The sequence below is a fragment of the Euwallacea fornicatus genome, chromosome 30 (genome assembly GCF_040115645.1).
Source record: "Euwallacea fornicatus isolate EFF26 chromosome 30, ASM4011564v1, whole genome shotgun sequence".
Lineage (NCBI taxonomy): Eukaryota > Metazoa > Arthropoda > Insecta > Coleoptera > Curculionidae > Euwallacea > Euwallacea fornicatus.
Genome location: NC_089570.1, coordinates 1,138,459 through 1,165,132, shown reverse-complemented (window position 1 = coordinate 1,165,132; position 26,674 = coordinate 1,138,459). Strand labels below are relative to the sequence as shown.

General features: G+C 39.2%; 1 protein-coding gene across 4 annotated transcripts in view; it reads left to right on the top strand.

Moving 5' to 3' along the window:
- The first annotated feature begins 1,247 nt into the window (after nucleotides 1-1,247).
- Nucleotides 1,248-26,674, top strand: part of LOC136347948 (lachesin-like) — a 48,459-nt gene continuing 23,032 nt past the window's right edge. For all 4 annotated transcript variants that reach the window (XR_010733552.1, XM_066298389.1, XM_066298388.1 and 1 more), the window contains exons 1-2: nucleotides 1,248-1,384; nucleotides 11,805-11,885. Coding sequence is in view for 3 of the 4 variants with exons in the window: in XM_066298389.1 (XP_066154486.1) it covers nucleotides 11,807-11,885 (79 nt within the window). In the remaining variant the exon portion in view is untranslated. The remainder of the gene's footprint in view (nucleotides 1,385-11,804; nucleotides 11,886-26,674) is intronic.

The window sequence follows — 26,674 nt, the reverse complement described above, 5'->3', positions numbered from 1 at the left end:
GCATCAATTGAAAAACGAGCCCCTTTTGTGATCCATTCTGGGATTAAGGCATACTGCTCGCAAGTCAGCGACGGTAGTTTGTCTCCGTTACACTTATCAATCGCCGAACTGCCTTTTGCTGGTACTCACTGAACTCCGTGTGTGAATGGCAACGGAAAAGGTACTGTGTAATTCTGCCGCGTTGAGGCATTGAAGATAACCCCGCAGGTATTCCGTGAAGCGATTTCAGCTTCATTTGCAAATTCCTCAAAAGTCGAATGATGGCATATTTTTCCACGATTAAAACGTATTTCAATTCCCCTACGATCTCACATTCACGTCGGAAATTCGATATTTGATATGACGGCGTCCATTATGATTGATTCATTTTCTCCATCATCCAGAAATGCTGCAGCCCTGTATCGAAGCCTATTCAAACCAAAGCAATAATTAGAATTTCCGGTGTTACGTAATAGGAATCTGAAGCAGATTGGACCAATGGGACTTTGGATAATTTCCCAAAGGACCACTTTAATTGGAAGTGTACCGGACATGCTGCAACAACAGTATCCAGGGCAATTACACGGACGAATCGATTTTCCATTTTTCGGTTTTAATATTCGAAATTACTACATTACACACTACCTGCTTCTTTGAGCGTGTTTTTGCGGCGCGTAAAGAAATCCCAGGGTTAAAAGGTGGTTAGATAGAGGGAAGAAATACAGGTTTTTTTGCCCTTGTTTTGTGCCCAGTTTACGAGCGCAGCCTCTGATAATGGAGTTTCCATGCTTATCCCCACTTTTATGGTCGAATATGGCGTTCGGCAAGGAAGAACAACGTTGGGATTTTTTACCACGACACTCCAGCTACGAAATCAGAGAGCAATTTCCTAGTCGATATTAATTATTTTTCCTTTCAGGGTTGCAATTAGCGGACTCCGTAATTAACACGCTGACTAAATTATAATTATTTCAACATTAATTTTCTTAATTTCTTGGCCTGGTGTATCTTGGCTGCGGAAGATTGATAGTTCCGGAAATTACGCGGAGCCCAAGTACATTAATTCCCTCCATTCCTAAATCTGGTTTTTGCCTGTAAATAGTGCATGAAATCCAGTGAAATTCCGGCAAACTCTAGTGTAATCTGACACCAATCAAATCTTGAAAATATCACTATTCGAGACAACAGAAAACTTTGCGAATCATGCGCATCCAACTTCTTCGGCAACATACCAAGGGAGGTCTTCCAGCATCCAGTTGCCGCGAAACGCGACGCCTCCTCGGACCGTCTCGACGCCGCACCGACGCTCACGTGTACGCTCACGTGCGTTCCACGAAATATCCGTATGATTCGCGTGACTGAACTTTGATCAAATTTTCATGTGGTTTCTCAATTTTGACTTCAGGTTAGTTAATTACGAATCGAAGAATGGCCAAGGGTAAATTGGAATAAGTTAGCTAATTGGATGCTGGGTTGGGATTGTTCCTGTAGCAACTGGTTGATTTTGTTACTGAGTTGTAGTGAATTTAATTGAAAGCTTGTTGAGAGTGAGATGAGTGAGTTGGTGTTTGTTGAACCGGTGAAATGCACTGCAATTGCTCAGAGAAGTTATATTCCACTAGCGCAATTTCTAATTATTTTAACGCCCCGCGAAGCCCCCGAAACAATTACAAATAAAGAAAGCAGAATGGACCCTTGAATAATTAAGTTTTTTAAGAGTTCTTTAGACTCTTAATTAAAAATCTTAAATATTTTTCTCTCATCAAGCATTAATGAAGTTCTTAAAATTTTGAGCCTCCTGCTGTGCTTCTGAAGGCACCTCCAAATCTCTAGATTTCTCAGAGGTCTTCTCTACATTTACTTCATGCCACTTGTGTAGTGAAATGTTGAATCATCATGAAAATAGACACTACATTAAAAGATAAAACTTTGAGGTTCTCATTTCCATTAAGAAGGTCCGTCGATACGTTGAGGCAGATTTCATACTCGAAGACGCCAAAGAATCATATAAGTACCTTCTCTGAAAAATTCCATAAATAAAACTTCCCAAAAATCAATGGCAATTTTTTGATTAAAGGCGACTCGAAAATACACTCAAAACAACTATCGCATAATCATTTGTCAATAAAAAACGACGAACCATCGCCGTGGTAAATCCACTCAATTGCCAATATGGCAGCAAGACAAATGGTTCATTATTGCTGGTTGCCTAAGCTACGGTTAAAATAATGCTGCTTTTGGGCACGTTTATATTGTTTGAAGTAGAGGCATCGAAAAGGAGTAGATCGATATCTCCAGTAGCATTGGCCATTTTCATAGACTTTTTTGAGGTTCTGCGTCTTTAGATGTCCTGAGGAATGAAAATCATCTCAGTTAATCATGCGGTAGGAGACCATTATCTGATCCAGCGTATTCTTTTCTTCACCAAACCAACACCATCATCAACTTCGACTTCAATCATTTCCCCTACGGGAAGAATCATTGTTGCCATCCAGGGGACTTGCATCCACCGCGGTCTCCAGTGAGGACAACTCTTTTCGGAGAGTTCATCAATCTTCGTATTACTACATTGTGATATTTCGATTTGATGGTCCTCACGTGCAGGTTTCATCGAAACTCGTTTTGCTCCATCAAATCAGATCTAAGCTCTATTCCAATTCTGCTAAATAGCCCATTGTTCCCTCAAATTTTTATTGCCTTTGAAGAATCAGATGAAAATCAATCATTTGGAGATTTTCTCTTAGAGACAAGTCTTTCTAATTCGTTCAGGAAAACGGGGCAGGCATAATCGCTTGGAGGTGCGCTTGGATAGTGCTTGATTTGTGGAGAGGCCGCTGGATATCAGTTAGAGACCGCAAAAACTATTGGAAATTCCGATCAAAGGGATTATTTAGCTTTGAAATTGGAAACTAGTGAATATTGGTAGCTTTAGTGCAAAACGCACTCCTGGAATTCCCAGAGAGCAGACATAAATCGCGCGCCTGAAGATGGTTTTTCCCGGCGAAACGGAGTTTCCCTCGAAAACCGTCTCAAGTAGTTAACTTCCCTATTTAGTAAGTCCACAGCTTTCCGTCTCAAGCTTTCAGCATGCAAGAAAAGTGCTCCTCTTATATACCTTTCTAGACCAGCATTATTAAAACTCCACATAATCCGGAAACTATAAAATATGGAATCCATCAGTGAGCTGAGAATGAAGTTCCCTTTAAACATGGGGGTTTATAAAAGCATACTCGTGTTATCTTTTGTCTAACTGGATTTTATTTTAGGATACCCATACCTCATGAAAACACCACACGGGATCATTCCCTTTTTGGATAATATTACCTTTTATATGGATTTATTTAAAGGAACTCTGCGCTTGGTTATACGGATTCGTCCCTTTTGTAGGGTAAAAATATGGGCGAGGGGAGGAAATCTGTCTTGAGTTCGTTAATTAATTTAGAAAGTTGTTTGACAGCCTTAAAAAGGAGTACCTGAGTTATGCTGTTATCTCATCCAGGCATTAGCAATAATTGGTCATACATCCCGAGCACTTTATAACGATGATGATAGGATCTTCATTATTAGTTGACACCGGTAGCAGCACATAAAATATTTTGAGCATCATCAGATTACTCATTCAAGGGCAGATTGTTATTAGTCCATTGTGTTTTCGGGCATTGTTAGATGTACATTTTGCCAGTAAGCATGAAATATGATACCGGGCCTCTAGTTTATCTCGTTATTTCGCCTATACACAGTATCCCCATCAGTTCGTTTTTCGTTATTGCCGGGCTAAGAGAGAAAATAGTTCTCTCAGGGAAAGCTGAACAAAACCCTGGAAAATGCTATTAAATCATCTGTATTATAATGCAGCAGTGAATATATGCATCCAAAACGGAATATTTAAGCAACTTTTATACAGTCTCACAGTTTCTCTTTGAAAAAAGCCCACAATTTCCATGACAAATGACGTGGAGCGCTGTGTGCGGTGTTTTCGACTTGCTCTGCTGTAAAATTAACAACCCCGAAATGAATTCTTAATTACGTTTTGGGGATAAACGGGAAATTTTCTTTGAAACCTCCATTATTCGAGGAAACCATTCATCACACCACCTCCACTGGTAGCTGCCCTCACACATCCCCATCGCCGCTTAAAACGCCAGACACAAAAATACCATCTCGAATTAGATCGAACGAAATAAGAGAAAACATAGCAGGAAGGCATTTGTTTTCTATTAGAACCGTAATGCCCAATCTAGAACAATTTTTCTGGTCTGTACGAGCGGGGAATTCGAGCCAACATATAAATTTACTGCAAACGAAATCGAAGGTTTCTGAAGAGAATCGTGAGACAATAGCTTTAGTACACTCATTAAATTCCAGCGAAATTCACACAAATGTTTGGGGAGTTGCATTAGCAGGACATAAAACTAGAAGAAGAAATATGTCATACCGCATTAAAGCCAATGCAGCGCTCAGCAGGGGAGCAGGAACATTAAACTTTTATCCGGCAACTATCCAGGGTACAATAATTGTCTGACAGAGCGATCGTAAAATGCAAAATGTCACATCAGTTTCGTGCCAGGTCAATTGAGCTTCATTTGCTCGAGTGAACGTGTATAGACACGTTTATACACGCAATCGAAACCTGAGCGAGATAGAAATGTTGTTCTTTCAAAAAGCAATATACGACCAACACTTCACGCTGTTGAGGCTGATTATTTATCTTTCGAGGCTCGAATTTGCCGCTCTTCGCTCAAATCACAACTTTCGATAAGAGAACTCCGGGGAAATGCTGTGGCGGACACATAAACGGGCGGATCGGTGCCGTGTTTGCCGCCCCACTCACCCCTAGATCCGCCCCTATTCGTGCGGTTGTGAAAAACCATTATTTTCTCATTTAGTTTTTATTTTTTCCGAGGTCTAAGACTTCAAAAATGGTTTGGCTGACGAGCGGCAGGGTTACAACCACAAGAAATACCGACTCCATGAATTTGCCGAGAGAAAAAAATCATTCATTTTCACGCGTGCTTGTTTCATGTTTGTCGACTACACGGGACCTTTTTGTGCCCTTTTCATGCATATTCCGCCGTTGTTACATTTTACTACTGTTTTTTTTTCGGCAAGATTATGCGCTGTTTAAACCGCTTATTTGAAATTTTACTATCCCTTTAAATGCGAGCTTTATTTGACACTCTTAAATTTCTAAATTTGCGGATGCTCCGCAAAGCCGGATACGCCACTGATTTTCATGAAAGTTAAAACGCCAGGGAGGGATTTTGTATTGAGCGTACTAAAAGTTCTATGAAAAGACTCTGTGTTCAGCAGAAACTGAAGAGAACAAAATTTTACGAATGGAGAAAATTTCTCAAGGTTTTAGAACCTTCTTTAGGTCTATTAAGATTGCTTATTTCTTTTTCATTGTTTATTTTCCCAAATGTTTCACTGTATGCCGATTTTCAAAACAACAATATATCATTTTTCAAAAAATTTTCATTTTCGTCTCAGCTCCTGCCTATCCAGGAGTGATTCCGGAATTCTGAGGATGATCGGGAGCACATATGGCACAACTCTGCATTTACGTTTCACCTGTATAATTGACTTTTCCTCGAGCTACTTGTTAAATTTACATAAAAGTTCAAAAATCGCAATGAAAATTTCATTAATTCTGCGTGGCTTTAGCAGAATTGATCCGGTGTAAAGGGTTAAAAATGTATGTTAAAGGCCAAGGTAGTTATGGACTGGATAACCACAACATAACCGCCCCCGTTCGCAGTCTCGGAGGCACACACTGATTCGCGCAAAAATAATCTTCCGAACTTCGAGTAAGGTTTATTGGTATAAAACTACAAGTTTACGTGCTAAGCTGTATCTACAAATGGGGGTGGCAAAAATCTGTTAAGGCAGGTAATGAGTCAATACACGATACAAATACCAGCTGAGCACCTAAGAAAGGATGCTTCGCGTCGTACATAAACCAAACCAACGCTTCACGGCGAATGGCGCAGTTGCCATGTTGACTTGGGTCTAATAAGACAGCCCGCAACGCTGCACGATCCAGGAGTCTCAAAGGTATGCCTTTAACTTATTTTGAGCTACATAGAAGTTTTTACATAAAAAGGTGGATATGTGAGTTTTGAGGGTCCATTGGCCTCGTTAGTCCGGAAAGAGAGATAACTTCAAGATCATTTTGGTTTTTCTAGGGTTCCAGTCAAAAATTAAGCAATCAATGTCATTAATATTTTAATGAAATTTGGGCAATTGACAAGATGATAACTTGCGATGTACCGTACCTTTTGCTCTGCTGCGCACGTGGAGATTTAGTGAGTGCAAGCAGGAGGCAATTAGGCGACTGACAAGGGTGAGAGAGACGGGCTGCAGTTTCCCCTTCTTTCGTTAACTTTCGGCTAGCACCGTTGACTCGCAAGCAGTACGCCTTAATCCATGGGTGGGTGTAGTTCTACGTCATTTTGGATGACACAAATTACGCGCGTACGTTCGGTTATATAATAAATTTTAATTTTTAAAATCAAAAACTGTAGCTTGAGAGCTTCTGGATTATGGTTGTGCGAATTCATTTTAATCAGATGAGAATAATTGACACATTCATATTTTTGAAAACTTGGCATAGCGTTCGCCGAAGGGACGGGCTGATCAGGAAATTTTAAAGCAAATTCCCGTTGAGCACCCGCTAAGGAATTACCGCCAAAATGGAAGATGCAAATTTGAATGCGTTCTTCGAGCACAAATTCCTTGATAAATTTTAATGTAGTCTTACCACTAGAAGCATCACAGTAAAAATGCTGTTTTTAGAACTCATAAGTTGAAAAATAAACCCTTTTTGTGCCTGTCTCCCGCGTACTTACCAATCGCCTAATTGCTTTTTGCTCGCACTCACTAAAACTCTCATGTGTACAACAGCGAAAAACGTACTGCATAAGCGTTCATTAAACTAGTCTAAGCTCGAAAAAATCTGGTGTTTAATATGACGAATCGTGGGACCTAGTAAAGGGCATAGTGGTCTACAACTCGCACCTTGTCGTGATGAATCAGCTACTTATTGGAAATTATTAAAATAGGCCGTTTTTACGAGACTCTACGTGAGAAAGCCTCTAAAACAAGATTTACTGCATATTGAAAATTGTATTCGAATAAAACTTGAGGACAAATAGCAATATTTTCCCGATGAAGTCAATTTTCGCGACATTCATGGCAAATCCATACAAAGCATAAAAGATGCTGAGTACCAGCTCTGTGAGCAAAGGTGTAAATTGGCATTAGGCGAAGAAATATCACCCGCAGATGCAAATTGAGAGATTCAAGGGGAATAACATATTGGCATTTTAGATCGGATTCCTTGTTGTATGCGAATACATTTATCTAGGATATTATGGCGTAACAGTAAGCTCTCAGGAGAAACTGACACAGACATCGGAATTTTGACTTGGTGGACAGAAAACGTCGTTAATCCAACTAAATCCAAATCACTTCTCCCACTTCTCCTCGGATTATGCCTAGAGGAAGTTTTCGGAGTAAGCACAAAGCAGGAATATTTAAAGAAGTGAATGGCCCATAAAACAATAAGGAAAAATTATCAGGGTCTGTCACTATTCATCATAATTCCAATTATCAAACTAAATAGAGGGTCTTGTCGCTGAAAGACAAATAGAAAGAAAGGAATAAGGGAGGGGTCGGAAGTTGACAGGTTAAGGAATTAAAAAGTTGGGAGACCGCCGCTTGGCGCTGAACAGATACCGAAATTGAGAATTCAAGTGATGGGAAGTTCTTTAATATTAAGATCGATTACCGAGTGGTGGTCATGCCATTGAGGGAATATGAAAACTTTTATATTATATTTTCCTTTAGGGATAAAAGTGCCTGGATCAGGCTGAGACGAGCAGTCGGAGAAAGCGATTATTATCGACCCATCTTAGGAACATCGGAGTATGACACCACGATATCGATCACATCCTGCAATACTCTCAGGGATTTGAACCAAGTTTCTGCTTTTACAAGTCACTGAAAGGGAGCTTCTCCAAGGCCCGTCAAGACTCTCGGGGGGGCATAGATGAGCTCGAAGGCAAGGAAACATGTTGGGACTTCGGCCATCGTGAAGCAACTCTTTCCAAAAAGGTTTCTTCAAATCGAAATTGGTAGCACTACTTCCTGCGATTGTGCCGCCACGGCTTAGTGTCTGATTTGCCAAAAAGAGGGGCGACGCTGAGCCGGCTCTTGTAGATCGTTGATTTGGACTGATCTCTTAAGCGCTGCGGTTTCTATTTTATTCAAAAATTCTCGGAGAAAAAAGTAATTAAAAAAAAATCCTTTTCAGGACCTGACTCTCTTGCCATTTAACCTCAAATTTTCTAGATGGACGATTGAAAAACTTCCAAAGCGTTTGCAAAATGTTCAAGCAATATTTTGCACTCCTCCCTGTGAGGCACAAAGCATCGTGATCCGCACTGGCGAAATGTAAATGAAGGGAACTGCGGTTTGCAGTTTCGCTTCCTAATTACTTAGGTTTAGCATCTTGGCGAAAATCTTGCTGGATAGGTGAATTTGAGAATGTAATTCATTATTTATTTGCCCCATTATGCGATGGTTGCTACGTTTCTCCCGAAGTAATGAGATCGAATTATTATCGGGGTCTGTCACTATTCATCATAATTCCATTTGTTAAACTAAATAGAGGGTTATCCGGAAGCAAATAGAAAGGAGGAATCAGGAAAACGCGGCTTGACAGGTGAAAGAATTAAAAAGTTCGAAGACCGCCGGATGGTATTGAGCAGATATCGGGAAGACTGCCTTAAGAGCTTCTTTTATTATGATATATAGCACAGAACTCTAAAAAGTTCCCCTATAAAAGGTATCGACCTCATCACCATATAGAACTATGTAAGAGTTATTTTCATAGGGGTTTTTAGCTGGCGAATAAATTTAACCCGTTAAAACGAGTATTCTTGTGGGCGCACGGTGTGAGCGAACACCCAAACTTTCAGGGTTTAGCTCTAATGGCATCGAAAAGGGCTATTGTCGTTAAGTCCAATTCAACCCCTAATTAAATCACTTAGAGCCCTTGAAGGGTGCATATTTCTTTCATCGCAAACCATGCAACACATTAAACTTTTATTCGGGGTCATAAGGGTGGAAGAAATCCCTCGTAAAAGGAGATTTGTCGTTGCAGATTTGTAATGGACTGTATGTCAGTATTCCGTGACAAATGTATGGAGGAAAACGACATCAAAAAGCATATATATTATTTACCCTGAATCCCTCAATTCGCTTTTGCCGGGGATATTTGTCAGTTTAATGCCTATTTACACCTTTACTCTCAGATATCACTCAAGATCTTTTAGGTTTTGTATGGATTTCCTTGCTGTTCGTAAACCCCGAGTCGGGGAAGATGTATGGGTTTGGCTAATCTTTTTCGCACATGTTTTTGCTTGTTAGCAGGGATATTTTTCCTTTACAATCGCCCTAAATAATTTCTATTTCAAGTATATATCTTCGCTTATTTGCAACCGAAACATAAACAAACGGATAAGCAAAACAAAATTTATTTTCTGTTAACTCTGCACGGACTGTTCCAGTTATAATTAATTTTATTTGAAAATGTGAAACGAAAACGGACGTTACGATTAAGTTTGGATGCATAATTTGTTTCAAAACCACCGCAGGATTGAAGTTTGTTTATTTATGCTAAGCTGCAGTTTAATTGTGGAATATGCTGAAAAGGTCAAACCTTAAACAAGACGTAATTAACGTTTGGTTGCTGGTGAAATGGTCCAATGGCATGATCTGTGTGTGCCCAAGTCAGCGAATACCCAGCAGAAATCTGGGCTCGTAGCGAACGTGTAAATTTTAAAATTGAAGGTGCGCTATTGGGCACGATCCACGGATCGCATCGTAAAATGACGATATCATCAATTTCGGCGAAAACGTCATCATTTTAGTTTATAATTGTCCTCTACTTTCAACTGGGAAACGGGGACTATTCGTAAGTGGAAATATGGGGAGGACGAATTTTGGGAAAGAGCCTCGACTCTGACGAAAGCTTTGCAGGTTGTGAGACGGCTCTCGTTGGACACCCTCGATTTGAATCGAATTTTGGTGCGGGCAATTTAAGGCACTTTTTCGTAAATTGCTCTTTAAACGTTTCTTCCTTCATGACTCCCTGCCCCCCTAAATGTCCCCTCCAAATAGCCTTATACTGCGAATTTTACTTTGAGCCGATCCGCAAATCGGCATAAACGCACATGATACATGTCTCTATTGATGCGAACCTTTATAAAACTGCAAAATTACTAACTGAACTTAGAGATTAACTCAAAGAAACAGCAAGATGAGAGTAATAGCATAGAGAGGTTTTAGGGGTCGTCGTCGGTGGTCTTCATCGTTAGCGTCGTTAACGTCCTTTCGTCCTCCCACCAATTTACTCGTGATATTTCGTAGTCTTCGCAGTTCGTACAGCTCGCCGTTACTTGTATGGGTTAATATAAAAGTACAATAATAAATAGTGCAAAGGACAAGGCGCTATCCCTAGTGATGCCAGCTAATTTGTCGCTACATCCTCCCGCGTCCCGCAGCAGATCTTCTCAATCTACTTATCCCCATTGACATCGTCTTGAGGCCAGCACTTCATAAATTGGGAACGACTTAACCCAAGTATCAAGGTTTGGGCATATTAAATTTTTCTCTGCTCCGTGACCCTCATACCTCTTCGTCTTGGCTAGTTTGAATCGGCAGAATACCTGGAAAAGGGAATTTTGTCAGTTTTTGATCGATGCGGGAATAAGAGTTCCGTTAAATTTCCATCAAATTCCACAATTCTCTAATCATCCGTTATTCAGTGCTATGTACATTTGACCCTTGAGCTCATAGTACGCGGAGAAAAATGTGTACTTGTGAACTTCCTCCTGAAACTGGTTTGCCCACGCTCGTGTAATTCCCATGTGTTCGAAATGTTTTCTTCGAAATTAGAAATTCCTGTTAAATCCTGCAATTTCTCAAGAAGCCCACCAATTAACACCCTAACATAACGCCTACGTATGCACACACGATTCACCCGAAACCATCAATTTGCCAAATTATCTAGCATTAATTAAGGCTTCGACAAGTAAGAATTATGCCATTATTAGTTCAGGTAGTTAGTAAGTTCGAACAAGCAGCAATTTGGGGAGTGAGGAGCGCAATGGGTGCGGTTATCCGGACACACATAAACGACCGTAGATTACTGCTGCTGACGAATAAAATACCTACAATGAGTTCGCAAAAACGAAATTCATTTGTATGGTAAATCCCGTAAATCCCGCGGGATATATGACTTTCGGGGTTTAATCCTTTAAAGAAATATTTGGAGCTGTGACAAAGCAGATAAGACTATGAGGGAGATCATTTGTCCATATTATTTGAGAACTCCTTCCCTACATCTGTCTCAAGACAGCGTCAATATTTAAACGGAAAAGATAATTTATGAATATTTAAAAACTCCTTTCCGCCATCGCTCCAAAGAAAGCTTCAATATTTAAATGGCGACTCTAACGGAACAGAACAATATGGGAATTCGCTGTTCATTCTTTGGGCACATCCACCAGGCACGGACTTGTTCGTTTTATGCCCTTTTAGGGTGTAATTTGATGGCAGTCTGTGGGTCTCGTTAGGGCAAGGGAATGTGGGTTCCTCGTAATGACAGTTCCTAAAGCCTATGCCTCTTTAGCCATAGTAGTGGAGATGCAGGGATAATATATTTGGGGCTCTCGGGCTGATGTTTATAATATATTAACCCTCACATTAAGGTCAATACTGCCAGAAATCCTGACCTAACCAGGGTATTTATTTTCCAGGAATGGGTGCCCGTTTCCAGACGCACAGAGCGTGTCCCTGGAGCATTCTGCAATTGATGTTGATGAGCTGTTATTTTAGTGGTGAGCAATACTTTTCAAGTCGCAATTAGAACGCCTATGAGCTTCTTCAAAAAACGTCCCTTGTGCCTCAGATATTGCCAATTTGTCCGATAAATCTGACAAAGAATGCAATACTCAGGTTGGGCAATAAAATGTGGACAGTTTCTATTGAATGCCCGATACAAATACCTCTTATAGGATCATGTGAAATATTCAGTCGAAAAGAGGATTTTAAATTATTGATTTTCGTATGAGACAATAGGTTAATGGGTAAACCTTTCTCCTTTATGTGAAACACTGAAAGCTTTATAGAAAAATAGCAAACGTCAACTAAGCAAACAGGCTGTTATTACATTTTTTCCATTTCCCTTTTCAGTTTTTTCTCTCGGGTGAGCTTTATCTGACACGGCGTTTTCAACTTTGGTTCGAGGGGAATAACATCTATGACATTTTCATTTTACTTCATATTAACGTCTTCTCGCTATTTCCAAATAAACAACGAAACCAAATACACCAAATTTCCTGCCAAAATATTTATACGAAGTCGAATTTAACTTGACTCAAACATGAAATATTTAAATGCAATATTCCGCTGTTTGTTTTAAACTTTGTGATTGGGAACGACAATTATTGATAATGGAACGGTGTTATTTCTGGGATATTAGCATTGGAGGGAGTGAAATTTTTACGTATTCATGTTGACTGTGTTGCGACGAAATTCCACAGTTGAGGTGTTAAAGTGGTAGCGAGACCAACCGGAAGGACGACCATTTTACGTATTTTTAACCGACACGGTACGCCACTGAGTTTTAAGATTGCCTTGCCTGGCCTAGGGTGTACCGAAGAGAACGTGAAGGTGGGTTCCGACGGGCGCAGAGACTTATGCAAGTACGACCGAACGTGGAAGTTCCATTTTTCTTTTCTCTTACTTTCAGGGTCATGACTCTCAAAGAACAATTTTAATGAATTCCTCCAGGTGAATTAAACTCACTCAAGCGCGAACAAAATAATTTACTTCACTCTCTGAATTTTCCGCAAATTACGTAAATCCTGTTCCAGATCACTTTTAGCTTCCTACTAAGAACTTTTTCCTTCACGGCATATTGCCATTGTCGGAAGTCAGGAAATAAGCCGGACCACAACAGGCAAGACGACTCTATCTCCTGTGATTTCTCTGCGTTGAATCCAGGTTCCTCCAAGAATAGATATAAATTTCTATTATTAATTCTGATGTAGTAATTACTGCATCGAATTCCCAATGTTCCTTAATTTCGCCTAAACGAGGCTCGGAAAATGCATGTACACATTAACTCTATAAATCCATAAAGGGCATTTTTAATGAAGCGACTCGAGAATAAAGCTCCACAACCCTTAGGCGGCGCAAGATTAATGTGATGGGGTGATTGCTAAAGTTGCGAAGTCACGTCTGTACAAGCCGTGAGAGAGTGATGATAGTTTTTCCCTGTCGCCTTCCAAGGAGATTCCTAAAACACGTACCCTAATGTTCTTCGGTTATGTTGAGCATGTCTTCATTTTCGATGCTTACTAAACCTGGAAAAGTTCATCGGAACAAAATAAGTGAAGCAGTTTCGCAGATCCAATAGCCCGCAAACGACCGCTATTGCGAGCTCTAAGATACAATTTCGGCTTGCACTGTCAAATCTTGAGGGAGTGTTATAAGTGATAAGCAAAACATTAGAGCTTCTCTAACATTTATCTCAATTTCTAGGGTCATTGGGGTCCTTGCAATGAGATAAATTGCGTTGCGGGCCGTCCAGATGGGTATTGGATCTCTTCGTGGGTTCTAGTTTATTATAGATTTTTTCATAGTATTTGTCATAGAGTGGGGAGCGTTGAAATTTTAACTTTGAACGGCCCTGGAACACGCCACCTCAAGGGCTTTTCAATGTGGTCAGGTTGGGATTCATCTGATTGTGGATCGCTCCACAATAATGAAATTTTATCGGTCCGTGCCCAAGTTTTTAATTAAAAACGTCTGAGGAGGTTGCAATACGTGGAAAAGGAAACTCTGGAAAATGCGGAAGTACCTGAGTTTTTGAAACACTTATAAATCCAACCAGCGGCTCGAGGAAAGGCTGATTCACTAAGAAGAGGGAAAATGGACAGTTGTCTCAGTCGCGTTCCAGATTATCCTCAGAGCTCCAATTATGGAAATACTCTTGGAAAGCTTAAGGTTGTCCCAAAAATAAAAAAACATCGAGACAACAAAACGTTGGGAATTTTAGAGAAAAGAAAGAATATCGCTGTCATGGATTCGTCAGATCTTCAGGAACTCAATTTGCCGAATTAATCAGCCCTTTTCCCTATTTTTTCCCGCTTTCTTTTCGGCCTTTGAACGCTGTGACAAATCTAGGAAATTTAAAACAAAATCCCTTCGAAATTCATATAATTTTTCCTTCCCGAAATGAAAGCTTATGCTAAAATTTTGATCCGAACTTTTCACCGAAGGACTGAGCTAAGACATAAACTTTGTAATGCAAAAGTTTCTTCTGTATAAAATACAATATTAAAATGCTTTATAAATATAAAACTTTCAACAATCTTTTCCACTGAATTTGAATGATCTGAGAAATTCTTTCGGGGGCGGCAGGGGAGGGCGCAAATCTTTAATTACAACTTGAGTAACACTTGAGACGATTCTGAAACAATGAGTGGAATTTGAAACTCAAAATCCTCCCCTTTTTACTGGCTTCGGGGATAATCTTAAAGATGCAACAGACATTTCCCCTTATCGGTCGTTACTCGGCCCAGTTTGGATCTTATGTAGAGTAAGGAGAGCTTAACATCTGTCTCCAATTTTATAGATGGCAAGAAGGTAATTTCTTCAGTTATGAGTGCACAGTCTGGAGGGTGCTTAAACCGAGCAAACGACGTTCTACAGTTCCGGCTCTAATGCCATTTGTTAGGGCTTGTACTCAATTTAATATAGATAATTTGTGTAAATCATTAGCCAGGAAAGAAATTCTATACTGGCACATAGCCTAAGGTAATTTTGGGTCTAACAGGTTTACTACTCTTTCCCAGTTAGTTCTGGCCTAAGAGCAAAAGTTTTTACATTCTGGTCAATGAATTGCCCAGGGATGTTCCCGAATTAAATGGATTCTCAGTTCCGAATTTGCTTTCGTTGTTTTCTGGGCAATGAGATAAAACTTTAAATAGAACTATTCGAACGGAACTTGACGAATAAGTATTTTTTTAGGCAAATATAGATTCTCTTTTTACTGAAAATGGCCTTTATCATTTTACGTCAATAGAGGCCATAAAGCAGTTTCGAATATCAAAGCGAAGTATTAGTTACAATCTTGACAAAAGGGCGCTTACGGAGGTAAGCCCTTTCGCAGTGTATTTTGTAATCCTCTATTTCTCCTACCGTTCCAAGGATAAGTGAGCATATTTATTCTTATAAGCGTCCTATTAGGCTGCAAGGTTGATGCAAACATATCGAAAAACGAAACTGCCGATCAACAAGATTTTTATTCGCAAAGAGGATTTAGCTTGAAATTAAGCAGATTCGGATCGCGAAGGAAAACATTTAGTTTCACAACGATCATGTTTCCTCTCGTTCTGAAATATTTAAACGAAACCATCGGGTTGTAGTGAGTCATTAGCCCTAGGGCTGCAGCCATTTGAGTAAATTTGTAGGTCCGTTTGGAATGGAGGCAATTAAATTTTCTGCTTGTATTGCAACGTGCATGATTGTAATTGATGTTGATAAAATAATAGAACCCGGCTGGTTTAATTAGTTTTCAATTAGAGCGAGTATTTAAATTGAATCGGGCCCATATGGGCTTTGATGCGGCCGAGGAGCGGCGAACTTGAACCTGAATTAACCTGAACTCGTCCGAACTAACCTTAACGACAACAGAATCTATTATTATCTATATAGAACAATTTTGGAGATTCTCCGGTTGTTTCGTAAATTTCCGGCATTCCATAACGGCAGTTTTTCTCATTTTTAGCCAACGCGACGGTTAGAAATATTTTAACGACCTGTCCGAAGCGACGGCTATCTTGACCAAATTGAGAGATCCTTCTAGGAAACTCCTTCCACGAGATTTCCTACAGTTTTCGCTTCACAAAAACGGGCCGCGGAGAAAAGAAACTTGAGAAAGTAACCCAAACTTGGTACAGGTTAGTTCAGGTTAGATTATCAAGTCGTAAAAAATTATAAAATTTTTTAGTCGGTGAAGCCCCCTGGAACTCCGGATAACGAGAAAACCCGAGAAAATACCTTAGAGTTGATGTCAGTTTCCTTGCGACTTTCTCGAGGTTTTCATATCGAGTTGGACCGCAGAAAACGAAGTTTCTCAAAATTCGCCGTGATTTTGTCAAGAGGCGCCAGATCTCCTCGATTCCTCGTTGCCCGGTTCGCCCCAGTTTCGTCAGGACCACTCGAAGATTTCTCCAAAATCTTCCAGATTTCTCCAAAATCTTCCAGATATCTCCAAAATCTTCCATATATCTCGCGATTCCTTCCTCATGATTTCCTCGCAGAAATCCCGTAATGAAGATGGGTATGTTAAAAGGTTGCACAGCAGCGAGATATTCGCATTTTTTAACTGTCTCCAGACAGCTTTACACCACCCCAAATGAGTGAGGAAAGAAAATATATTAAAGTTAGGCCAAAGCCGAGCGTAAAAAATGAGATCATATAGAAGTACTTTTGAAAAAGGTAAAGGGATAATAACGCGGGTAAAATGCAAAGCAGGGATGACTTTTTGCCGTTTCACAGGTATCCGAAATGAAAAGAACTCTAGGGAAATATTTTTTATACAGTACATTATATCCCGAGCTGATGCCATTTTTATGTAAAATATATCAGTTCAAGAGAATTATTGCGACATTAACCTGGTTCTCTTTCGGCAATATCAACCTCTCAACGCCCAATATTTGTTCTTTATCGTAGCTTTTTTTCGCTCTAATTCCTAGTTCTCTAAACCGATTCTGACATTGTGAATTTTTCATAGAGTCCCCTAAACCGAAATCGCGTCTTGACATTATTTTGTTTGCTGGGCCAACATCAGCTAGTCTCGTTCAATTATTTCGCGAGCGAACTGCAGTCATGAGAATGGCGAATAGCTTAAATCAATTCAGTCATCAGTCACAAATGATTATCCTGGAGATATTTGGTAAAGTGCTTGAATCAGCGTTCATTATAGCAAAGCCGACAACTGATTATAGCGCCGGCTGACATGCTGACGAAGAATGTTTCGCCGAAGGAAAAAGCTCCATTTCCGGAATTATAAAATCCTCACTAATTGAAAACTATTATTGCCTGACTCGGGGGATTTCAATATTTTTTTAATTAGACATCAGTTCGGCTCAATTTTGTCGAGGGGTGTTTTAAGGCTTGAAGCATCTCTAAAGGGGTAACTCTTTTTCTTTGCTTTTCATTTGTCTTTTTCTGGGCGTTATAATAGAATTTCAGAAATTTATTTACGTTTATTTTTATCTATCTCTGCATAGCGTCTTTTCGGGGTACCCGTCGGAAGCCTCCTGGCCCGATCGTTCTGACCAGCCAACGTACCACCGATCTGAGTACTTATCCGAGCAGATTGCGCTGCGAAACGCCATGGACTCAGGCCAGACATTTTTTCACTCGGGGTTGATATCTACGACACAAGTCGTTAAAAGCTAATTTGAACATCTTGATTGGAACTCGGATACACTTCCCCTTTTAAACTTTCGAAATTAGGAGATTCCGCCATTTGCGTAGCAAATTAAATTAAACGATTCTAGTTTTCGAAGATTTGGACCGCAACAACTCGTGCAGGGAGTAAAATGTTCAATCCTGCTGATGCACTTTTATTCGCAGAAAGAGAAACCTCTCAGACATAGTTCAATAAGTAATTGTTACGCGAAATTTATAATCCCAACTAAACTTGAAAGCTCCTGACATGGCGGATGTTAAGGTCGATCTGATATAACTTTTAATATAATGAATTCAGGAACACGAACGCAACAATCCTCTCTCGTACTTATAACTTGGTGGAGTCAGTCAACAAGCTGTGTATTCGAAATAACTTTAAATTCAAGTATTGCTCATGTTCGGAATATCGGAGCTCTTTAAGGGCATTATTTGCTTAAATTGGCAATTTGCAAGTCCGAGGATATGTGCACTTAAAAACTTAATAAATACGTTTAATTGAAAGCTACATTTGGGGAAATTTCAAGGTGAAACATGTCCTCTCATCGAGTCCTTTGACATGAAAAAGAAAATGTTTTACTTTGTTAAGTTTTTCGAAGTTGAACACAAGGGAGTAAAGAAAGACATGGATGGGAGTTGTTTCTGCCTCGTTGGGCGAAATCGAGTTTATTATTTTTGGTAAGCAAAAAGGACTAAAAATAGCTTTATTGTAGCTGAAGAAAGGTACTGAGTTGTCAACGAAACTTAGACAACAAAATTGGCTGCGTTTGTCACGTTATAGAGCAATTTGCTTCTACTACAAATTCTACATTATGCTTTCTTCCACATCCATCTTCTTGGGTTTGAGGCTTTTTGTACGTCCCTTGATTCCATATTATACCGAAATCTTTTGCACAAAGTGAACGTTCCACAAAAAGAGAATGACTTTCCAAAATGTAAATAGTAAATTGCCATACAGAGGCGGATGCCTTATTTCCGGTGTGCCTCTTCAGCGCCTCGTATCGAAACTTAAAAGACACCTAACAATGTTTTGCCTGGAAAATTGTGTCTGAATTTTATATTATGTTCCTCGCCAGTGATATATGGATATTTGGAACGACTCTATTATTTCGGTCACATCCAAGAACAAAGGAACCATATCACTTTTTCTATTTCGAAATTTGCGTCTTTAGCACTCGCTTTTGGGGCCCACATTAAGAAAATGTCCTTTTATCGCATTGCATATTTTAAGCATGTACTATAGTATACTGTGTGTGGCCGGGAATACAAATTTGCTATCAAATTTAACTAAAAGTGGCTTTTTGTCACAATTGTATGGAGGTCGTTGTGAAGTCTTATCGTATTTCGCTAGAGAAACTTTAATTCTGAGGAATTTTAAAGAGATAATGTTATGCGTCTCGAATATTAAATTTTTTTCAGCAAATTTTGCTGCGAAAAATATCTTATTTCAGCGATAAAGTCCTACAAACAAATTGATTTATATCAAACAAAGGACCGTAAATAAGACTTCATTACGTAAACAAACCGAGAGACGGAATTTCTTTGTTTCGTTTTCCCTTAAATTGTATTTTGTATTTAAATGAGGAATGAATTATCATTGGGTCCTAATTAAATTATTGTATTATATTTGGCCAATCTGTACAGCCAGGAAATGTCTGTGGAATAAACTGACAGTTTCGTTGTGCTTTAATGAATATCTTGATTAATATCGTTGTTTTTCCTCCAATCAGAAGGGAGAACGTCAGTTCTTCTTCTAGTGGAGCAGCAATTAGGTTATTCAGGTCCGCTCGAATTCAGGTCAACTCACACAGTGAAGTTTGAAAAATGCAACAAACCACCTGGGACGCTGAAAAACTAAATCTAATAAATGTGTTTGTGTCCTTTGCATCCTTGTAAATTTGCCTGTTAGTTTTTTTGCGCTGGACGAAAGATGAGAGGAAGATCGAGGGAAACTGTAGAGGAATGCGGGAGGATGAGGTTCTGTTTATTGGAATTTTTTAATAGTAATAAAGTTTTTTTTCGGATAAATAAAATTTACTTATGACTTAACTAACTTAATAAAAAATAATTGAAGTTGTTAAGTATTTTCATGGATAAATGTGAAACGGATCTTTTATGGGAAAAACTAATGTTTTTTGTCATTGAGCAGTGATTTTAACAAATTTAATCGTCAACCAATTTATCTTTTAAGTTTGCAATTTTTAGCGTTTGGGCATAATAATGAATAATAACAAATAATGGATACGAGGCGAATATAATATCGGAAAATGGAAGGTTTATTCGTATATCAAATGTTACACATATCAAATTGATTGCACTTACTTCTTCGTAAGCGCTAAATATTTCAAATTTCAACTAGTCCCCAAAGAAAGCAAATCTTATATTCAATAAAATGTTTTCTTATCTTAGAATTTAGGCCGTACGTCAATGTGTTATCTTTCGTGTCATGCCGCGAAGTATTTATGCGGGGTATCGATTAATTGGGCAGAAATTTGCACTTTTCAGGAGTCAATTCGACCCAATCCGTACTGTGAAATGTTAATGACTGACTCGATGTTTGGAAAAAAAGGATTTTGTCGATTTAAAAAAAAAAGTTAGTAAAATAGTAATAAGGAAAGCATATTAAAAAATCATATTTTAATTTATGCTCACTAGACAGCGGCATAAAATATGCAGTGTTATGAATAAAGTAATAGAACTAAATGGAGATACCGGAGACGAAAGCCAAATTATTTATGTTATAAGGCGTTATCATGTATTACTAAGTGATGTCAGCATTAACGTAAAAATAACGTTTAACTAATAATGGGTATTTGTCAGCGCTCGACAGGTAACTGTCCGGTCTCGTGTCCACCTATGACTTTTCCCGCTCAACGGGCGAAACTTTTCCTTAAATTCAATTTGAGCTGCATCGAGGTTTGCCGCCGAGTGATCGTGCGGCCTCGGGAACCCGAGCGCAAACGACACGATATCCGCCGTACCGTTAAGCCAAATCGAATTTTAAAAGTGCGATTTTTACCTGTTTTCAGCTGGGCACGACCGTTGCACGAGCACTCGTTGCGTTTCCGTGGAATTGACCCTCGTCTCCACACAAAATATTCGAAATTATTTCCATAGTTTCACTTGAATGGGTTACTTTTCACAAGCGAAACGACATAAACCTTGAAGACGCCATTAATACTGACAACCGAAGCGTCGTTGTTTCCTTTCCAAAGCTTTCTCGAAAAAACCGTCGATCTCGGATGACGACACATTTTCACATAATCACGTGACGATTTTGCGGTATCGGCTGACTGCTTTAAAAATTTGGTCCAGTTTCTTTTGCACGTTCATGTCCCCGTGCAGGCTTCAATATCTATAATAAAAAATACTAAATAAAATGATAAAATCAAACTGAGCAAACTGTTTATCAACGCTCGTGATTCTACTCCGGCAACTGCGTTTTTTGGGACATTTTTAAAGTCTCCGCAACTCTCAAACGTACATATGAACGGACTTGACTGTGCCTTGCGGTGTTGCCAACTCAATTGAATTAAGTTTTGGCAGAAATATTGACTTCAGTGTTATTCTGTTATGTTTTATAGAACGGAAAGTGAAAGCGCGCAATCGACTAAAATGCTTGTTCACGCCAGTGGGCAAAAAATTCTGATTTATTTCGGCACGAAAATACGTATAATCAAATTTTCTCTCAACTAATATTTATGGTTATCGAGTGCCACACATAAAGTACGTACCGTGTGGCAAATAACCCCCCCCCCCCCCCCCCCCCCGATGTATGTAAATCTTGGCTTTGCCTCGCAATTCTACTTCAGAAATCGTAAGAAATGACACCCAGACAAAAACGGCACATGCCAAGTTTAAAATTTCGCGTGGCAATTTCAACTGTTAAACTATTTTTGTACATCGGAGAAATTCGAATTTGTCAGAAATCCTGTAACAATAATTCGGTTCATATTGATAAAATTTCTATTCATGATTGGTCGTAGCATGGGGCAACTCCGCCCTCCTGACGCACCTGATTTCACCTCGCTGGAATTTTTTATGGAGGTTTTTGAGGCAAAACGGTATTACGTATTAAATTTCCATAGAAATACATGTTCTAGAAATAGGTGTTCGTTTTTTTGGACCTTCCTATTGCAACAATAATTATAATGCTTTCCCTCCCAGCTTTATTAATGTTATGACGTGCAATTAGTATCTGCTTGGATTCATAATAGCTATTTAATACATGATATAGCCATTTTGCGCAGATATTTGTGCATAAATTTATTCCTGTGTCAATTAGCTTTAGAAAAATATCGCAATGGGCCAATCTGAGTGGCTGCTCTATAATCTAGATCAATTTTGCTTTAAGGCGTGCGTGGCCTCTTTAATGCGCCCCGCATTTTCCTTAAGAAGATTTATTTATTAGAGGATTAACCAATAAATATTGATCGAAAAAATCGCTTTCACATAATAGAATTATCGCAGGTCGTAGCCGTTTGGAATATCCCGGCTAATGCAGAAATACATTTTTTATGCATAAGCAAAAAATTCCACACATGGCGCGTACTTTACGCTCGAGACTGCATGTAACTGAACATTTCTTCCCGCTGACTCACATTCCCGTTTGCAAAGGAACCCGTTTCCGTAACTAAAACCCCATATAATACTCTTAACTTCCATGGCGATTCGCGGCAGATGTTTGATCCTTTGTAACATCAACCTGCGACATTGTTGTAAAGCCTTAAGAGGAGCATCAATCAAAATAGCATTCCTGAATAAATATTTATGTTGGCGCTACCTTTCCTTATTCATCGTAAACATTAATTATTCGTACATTCCGACAAAGTTTTTGCGAAAGGGTGTTTGCAACCCGAGGCACGGTAAATTTAAATTTATTCTTTATGCATTTTCGGGTGCGAATACGTTCCGGAATTTAAAAGAGTATAGCGCAGCGAGGTAGTGGTGGGAATGTAGTAAATACCCCCCTTTGATAGAATATTTACGCTCCACATGGAAGTAGTACCGTAAAACCTACACAGCGTCTTATTAATTCTTGTGTTTTGTGGGCAGTTAATAAATTCCCTTAAGAATTTAAAGTCAGCTCGGGATGGGAAAAATAAATACAGTTATACCCGGGAAATAGCTGTAATTTCATAGCACCATGCTGTTTTATTTCTCCCAGATAAATCCTTGCGAAAAATTAATGGAGAGCATGGCGTGAAGTTTTTTAATGATTCTGCTAAGGTCATTATAGAGAAGCAAACACTCTAAATTTCTGTAAAAATTCTAGAGAATTCACTTCCATTCAAGATCCACTTAATTAATTAATTAAATGGAAATAATTGGCCAATATTGCTCACGCAATTTCGCCATATATCACTGGATCTTACTGCGAAACACCTTGGACCTAATTAGGCGCCTACATCTTTGCCGGCAGTTAGTCTTCTCCCAATTTCTAAGCACCTATAGCACTTTATGTTCAGGTAAAGTTTCAGCTATAACTCACGAATGACAATAATAACACCTGCTGCTACCATCGACAGTGCTCAGTCTGCATTACATGGAGAAACGGGGGATGTTGCCAGGATTGTGTAACACATTACGTGTGTTTAGTTAAGAGATTAATTGAACGACATTTCAAGCAGGCAAATGTGTAGAGACGTGACTTTTCCTCGGTGTGATCTTCGGGAAGGATTATGCTAATGGCCGGTGTCCAGTGCCCGCTGGCCTGAGTCGGACCCTCTAAGTTTTTATGAGACAAAATTAGTTTAGAAAACTCGATTTTTGGCAATTTGGCAGCCCGCATTAACCGCTTCATAGTCTACTAATTGTCGTTTGTGTTTTAATGGCCTGATAATGACTTTACAAATGCCAAACATTGAGCCTGGATCTGCCTATTAGAAGAGATGCAATGAAGCGATTTCCGCAGCTCCGTTCAGTTCCTGTAAGGTCGATTTTTGGCAAACTTGTAGTTTGCCTGAGAGGCTCTGTGCTCCGTCAACTGTTCGGTGTTTCAACTACATTAAAACGACTCTGCAAATCCCGGAAGTAGAAGCTGATTCTGCGAATTACATGAGGTGTAATGAAGCGATTTTCGAATATCTGAAAAGTAAAAACTGTGTACATTTTTGCCGTGGAATAAATTTTGTTCCGATTTCCATAACCGCACGTGGAGTTTTTTTCTAAAAAAGAAAATCGACTTCTTTAGATTCCTCCCATTTCTCACAATGAAACAATATCGCATAATTCAAGAATAAATTGCCGTCGTCTCAAGGAATGCACCTCCATGTCATCCACATGAAACTAAGTATCTAGGCATCTCCCTAGAAGAAAGAATAAATTTTAGCTTTATGTGCACATAATATGCGCGCAATTTGTATTTCCAAATAAGGTTGCTTCGCTGTGTTCCGAAGATATATGAAAACGTTAAATTTTCCCCTAGCAGGCGGAGGTTACTGAACAAAATTTATAAATTACGCTAAATGAAGTGTGTTAATTTGCCGCAGGCATAGAGCGAGTCCTACTTTGAGTTTGTTACTTTAACTAGCTATAAGACTTTTCGAAAGGCAGAATGTGCTCAATACCCCGCAAATTCCTCATTATAAGTTGGCCGCTCCGCCAGGCAAGCCGTTACCCATTCTCCATATTTTTATCTCTCCAGACTTCTCCCTCTTTCAAGGATTAACAAATCATGCAAATTTTTATTAAAATTCAATGAAAACTTCTTAGCTCGAACACAGTAAATCTTCGGCTGGAAAGTTGAGCTCACTTCAATCTTAAAACTTAATTATGTCACTTTAAGGGCTTTCTGTGTGGCAGATGCGATTTAGACGAGTTGTTTTTGTTTGTGGGAATGCTTATTTGATTCCTTTTTACTTCAAGAAAATAAGAAGTTGTCGGGTTTGACGAAGGAAAATCATCGTCAGCGTAAACGTTTAACCCCTCGGCCTCTTAGCTTAGGCGATATGAAAATAGTGCTGCGTGGCTGTTGACTACGTTTATTCCGCAAGATATGCAACGAATTTATTAAAAATTGTGAACTTTTCGTTGACTCGTCAAACGTGCAAATTTTCCAGGCACTTAAAACACAGGATTATATCCGGAATATAGATCCTCTTAGGGTTTATACAAATTGCCAAATATGGAGCCAGGAAAGCTGATTTTACCTCTGCGATTCTCTTTCTCCTACGTCAGATGTAGTTCACCGAATCATGTTCGGTTTTCAAGTATCTTGAAGCAATTCTCAGGCACTTAAAACACAGAATATTAAGCGAAATATAGAAGCTCGTAGGATAATTATAAAATTTTCTAAATACGGAGCTTAGAAGAATTGATTTTTTCTCCATTTGCAGGGTTTTGAATATCATCTCATTACAAATTAGAGGATTTAGTTCCACTTTCAGTGTTTTCGAGGTAATTTTCAGGTAGCGAAAGTACAGAATAAATGCTGAAGGTGGAGTCGTTAAGGGTTGTTGCAAGAGTGCCGCATATGAGACTCAGCGAAACTGATTTTATCTCTATTGGAAATCACGTTCCTTTTTGCAAACATGATTCCAGTTCTTTATCACTCTCACTATTCACTTCACTTCACACTCATCAGTGGGGTAAATGCTACTTTCCCGCATGGTCGTGTGTAATTGGATTAAAATGCTTAAATGGTTACATATACCGAGTTACTTAGAGACGCAGCAGAACAGTCCAAAAACCGCGATTTTTCGGATTTATTTGGCCTCCACTTGCAGAATTTTACATTTTCCATCGCTGTAGCTCCTGTAAACCACATATTGAAGCTTCGCCTTGTGGAGCTTTTCAAAGGTCTTCAGGCGGTCGAAGCATATTAGAATTAGTTGCAAGTTTCCGAAAATCGCGCTAATGGAAACTGATCGTTATAGTTCCCAGATTCATGGAGCGCCCTCCGTATTTTCATGTCTTGGAAAAAATGAATTATTAGTAGATAGTTTAAAAATACAATTAACCGAGGTACACATTAATAATCCGTAACGAATAAAGAGAACAGGGAACAGAACGTCTTCTTTGCGGTCGTCTCATTTTGGGCTCAGTTTGGCGTGTATCCCGGAAATATGAGATTATTTATTGTTCAGAACAGACAGGCAGCCATAAGGTGACGCTGTAAATAGGGAAACTGGCTGGTGTCGGCCAGTCGGTTGCTTAATGGAATATTTCCATGCGGAACGCGAAACACGTACAGTGCCGGATGCGGTAATGATGTTGCTACGGCACTGCTGTGCCGCATACCAGGTGCTACCACCAACATCTTCAATTTATGCTACATTTTTACACCTTTTTTTCATCGTTTGTCACACCTATATGTGGGAAATATCGTCGAATTATTCGAATCGGAATAATTGAAATTTCAAAACTCCCACCCTTGATCGCGCCGATATGTACGAGTGCTTGTGCTTCTACCTACATCGTTGTTGCTGAAAATTGAGATTTAAATTCCTTTGAAAATTACTCCTGGCCCCTCGGAATAATACAGGCAGCGTCATCAATCATCACCACACTCAGAATCCAATAACGTAACAAGAAAATACAAATTATATTACGAAACCCACTCCTTTATCTTCAAAAGACAAAATATAATATTTCCCACGAATTGCAGGAGATTGGATCATTCCTTTTTAAAATATATCGCCCCCGGAGTACTTTTCATAAAGTTTCACTGATAATTCAATTTTCAGCTAGAGCGTCTTTTTTCCTTTTCGAGGTCTTGTTGCGGGCTTTCAAGTTTCAACATTATGTCTTTATCTCCCAGGGGCATGCATATTCGTCTCAAACCTAATTTATAATAATTATGTTCCCTGTGAAAAAAGCCGATTACTTTAGAGACTTTTGAGAAAAAAAGTCACGATTAAAAGACGAAATCCGGGAGGAGGTGAATGAACTAATAAACCCATCATGTTTGTCAACTAACTCCATTACCAATTCGGATCACATTTAAACCTCACTATTACAGAAAATTAATTCTGTACCTGACTAATTCACTTTAGTTTCGGCAATGCCAATTGACCCTTTCATAACTACTAGGTTTAATCAGTCAGCTTGACTGGATTAACCTTATATTGTGTATCGATCAGGCTGCCGCTTGGTTATAATGATCAGTCGAGCTGCATTGTGCATGGAAACTCACTCCTGG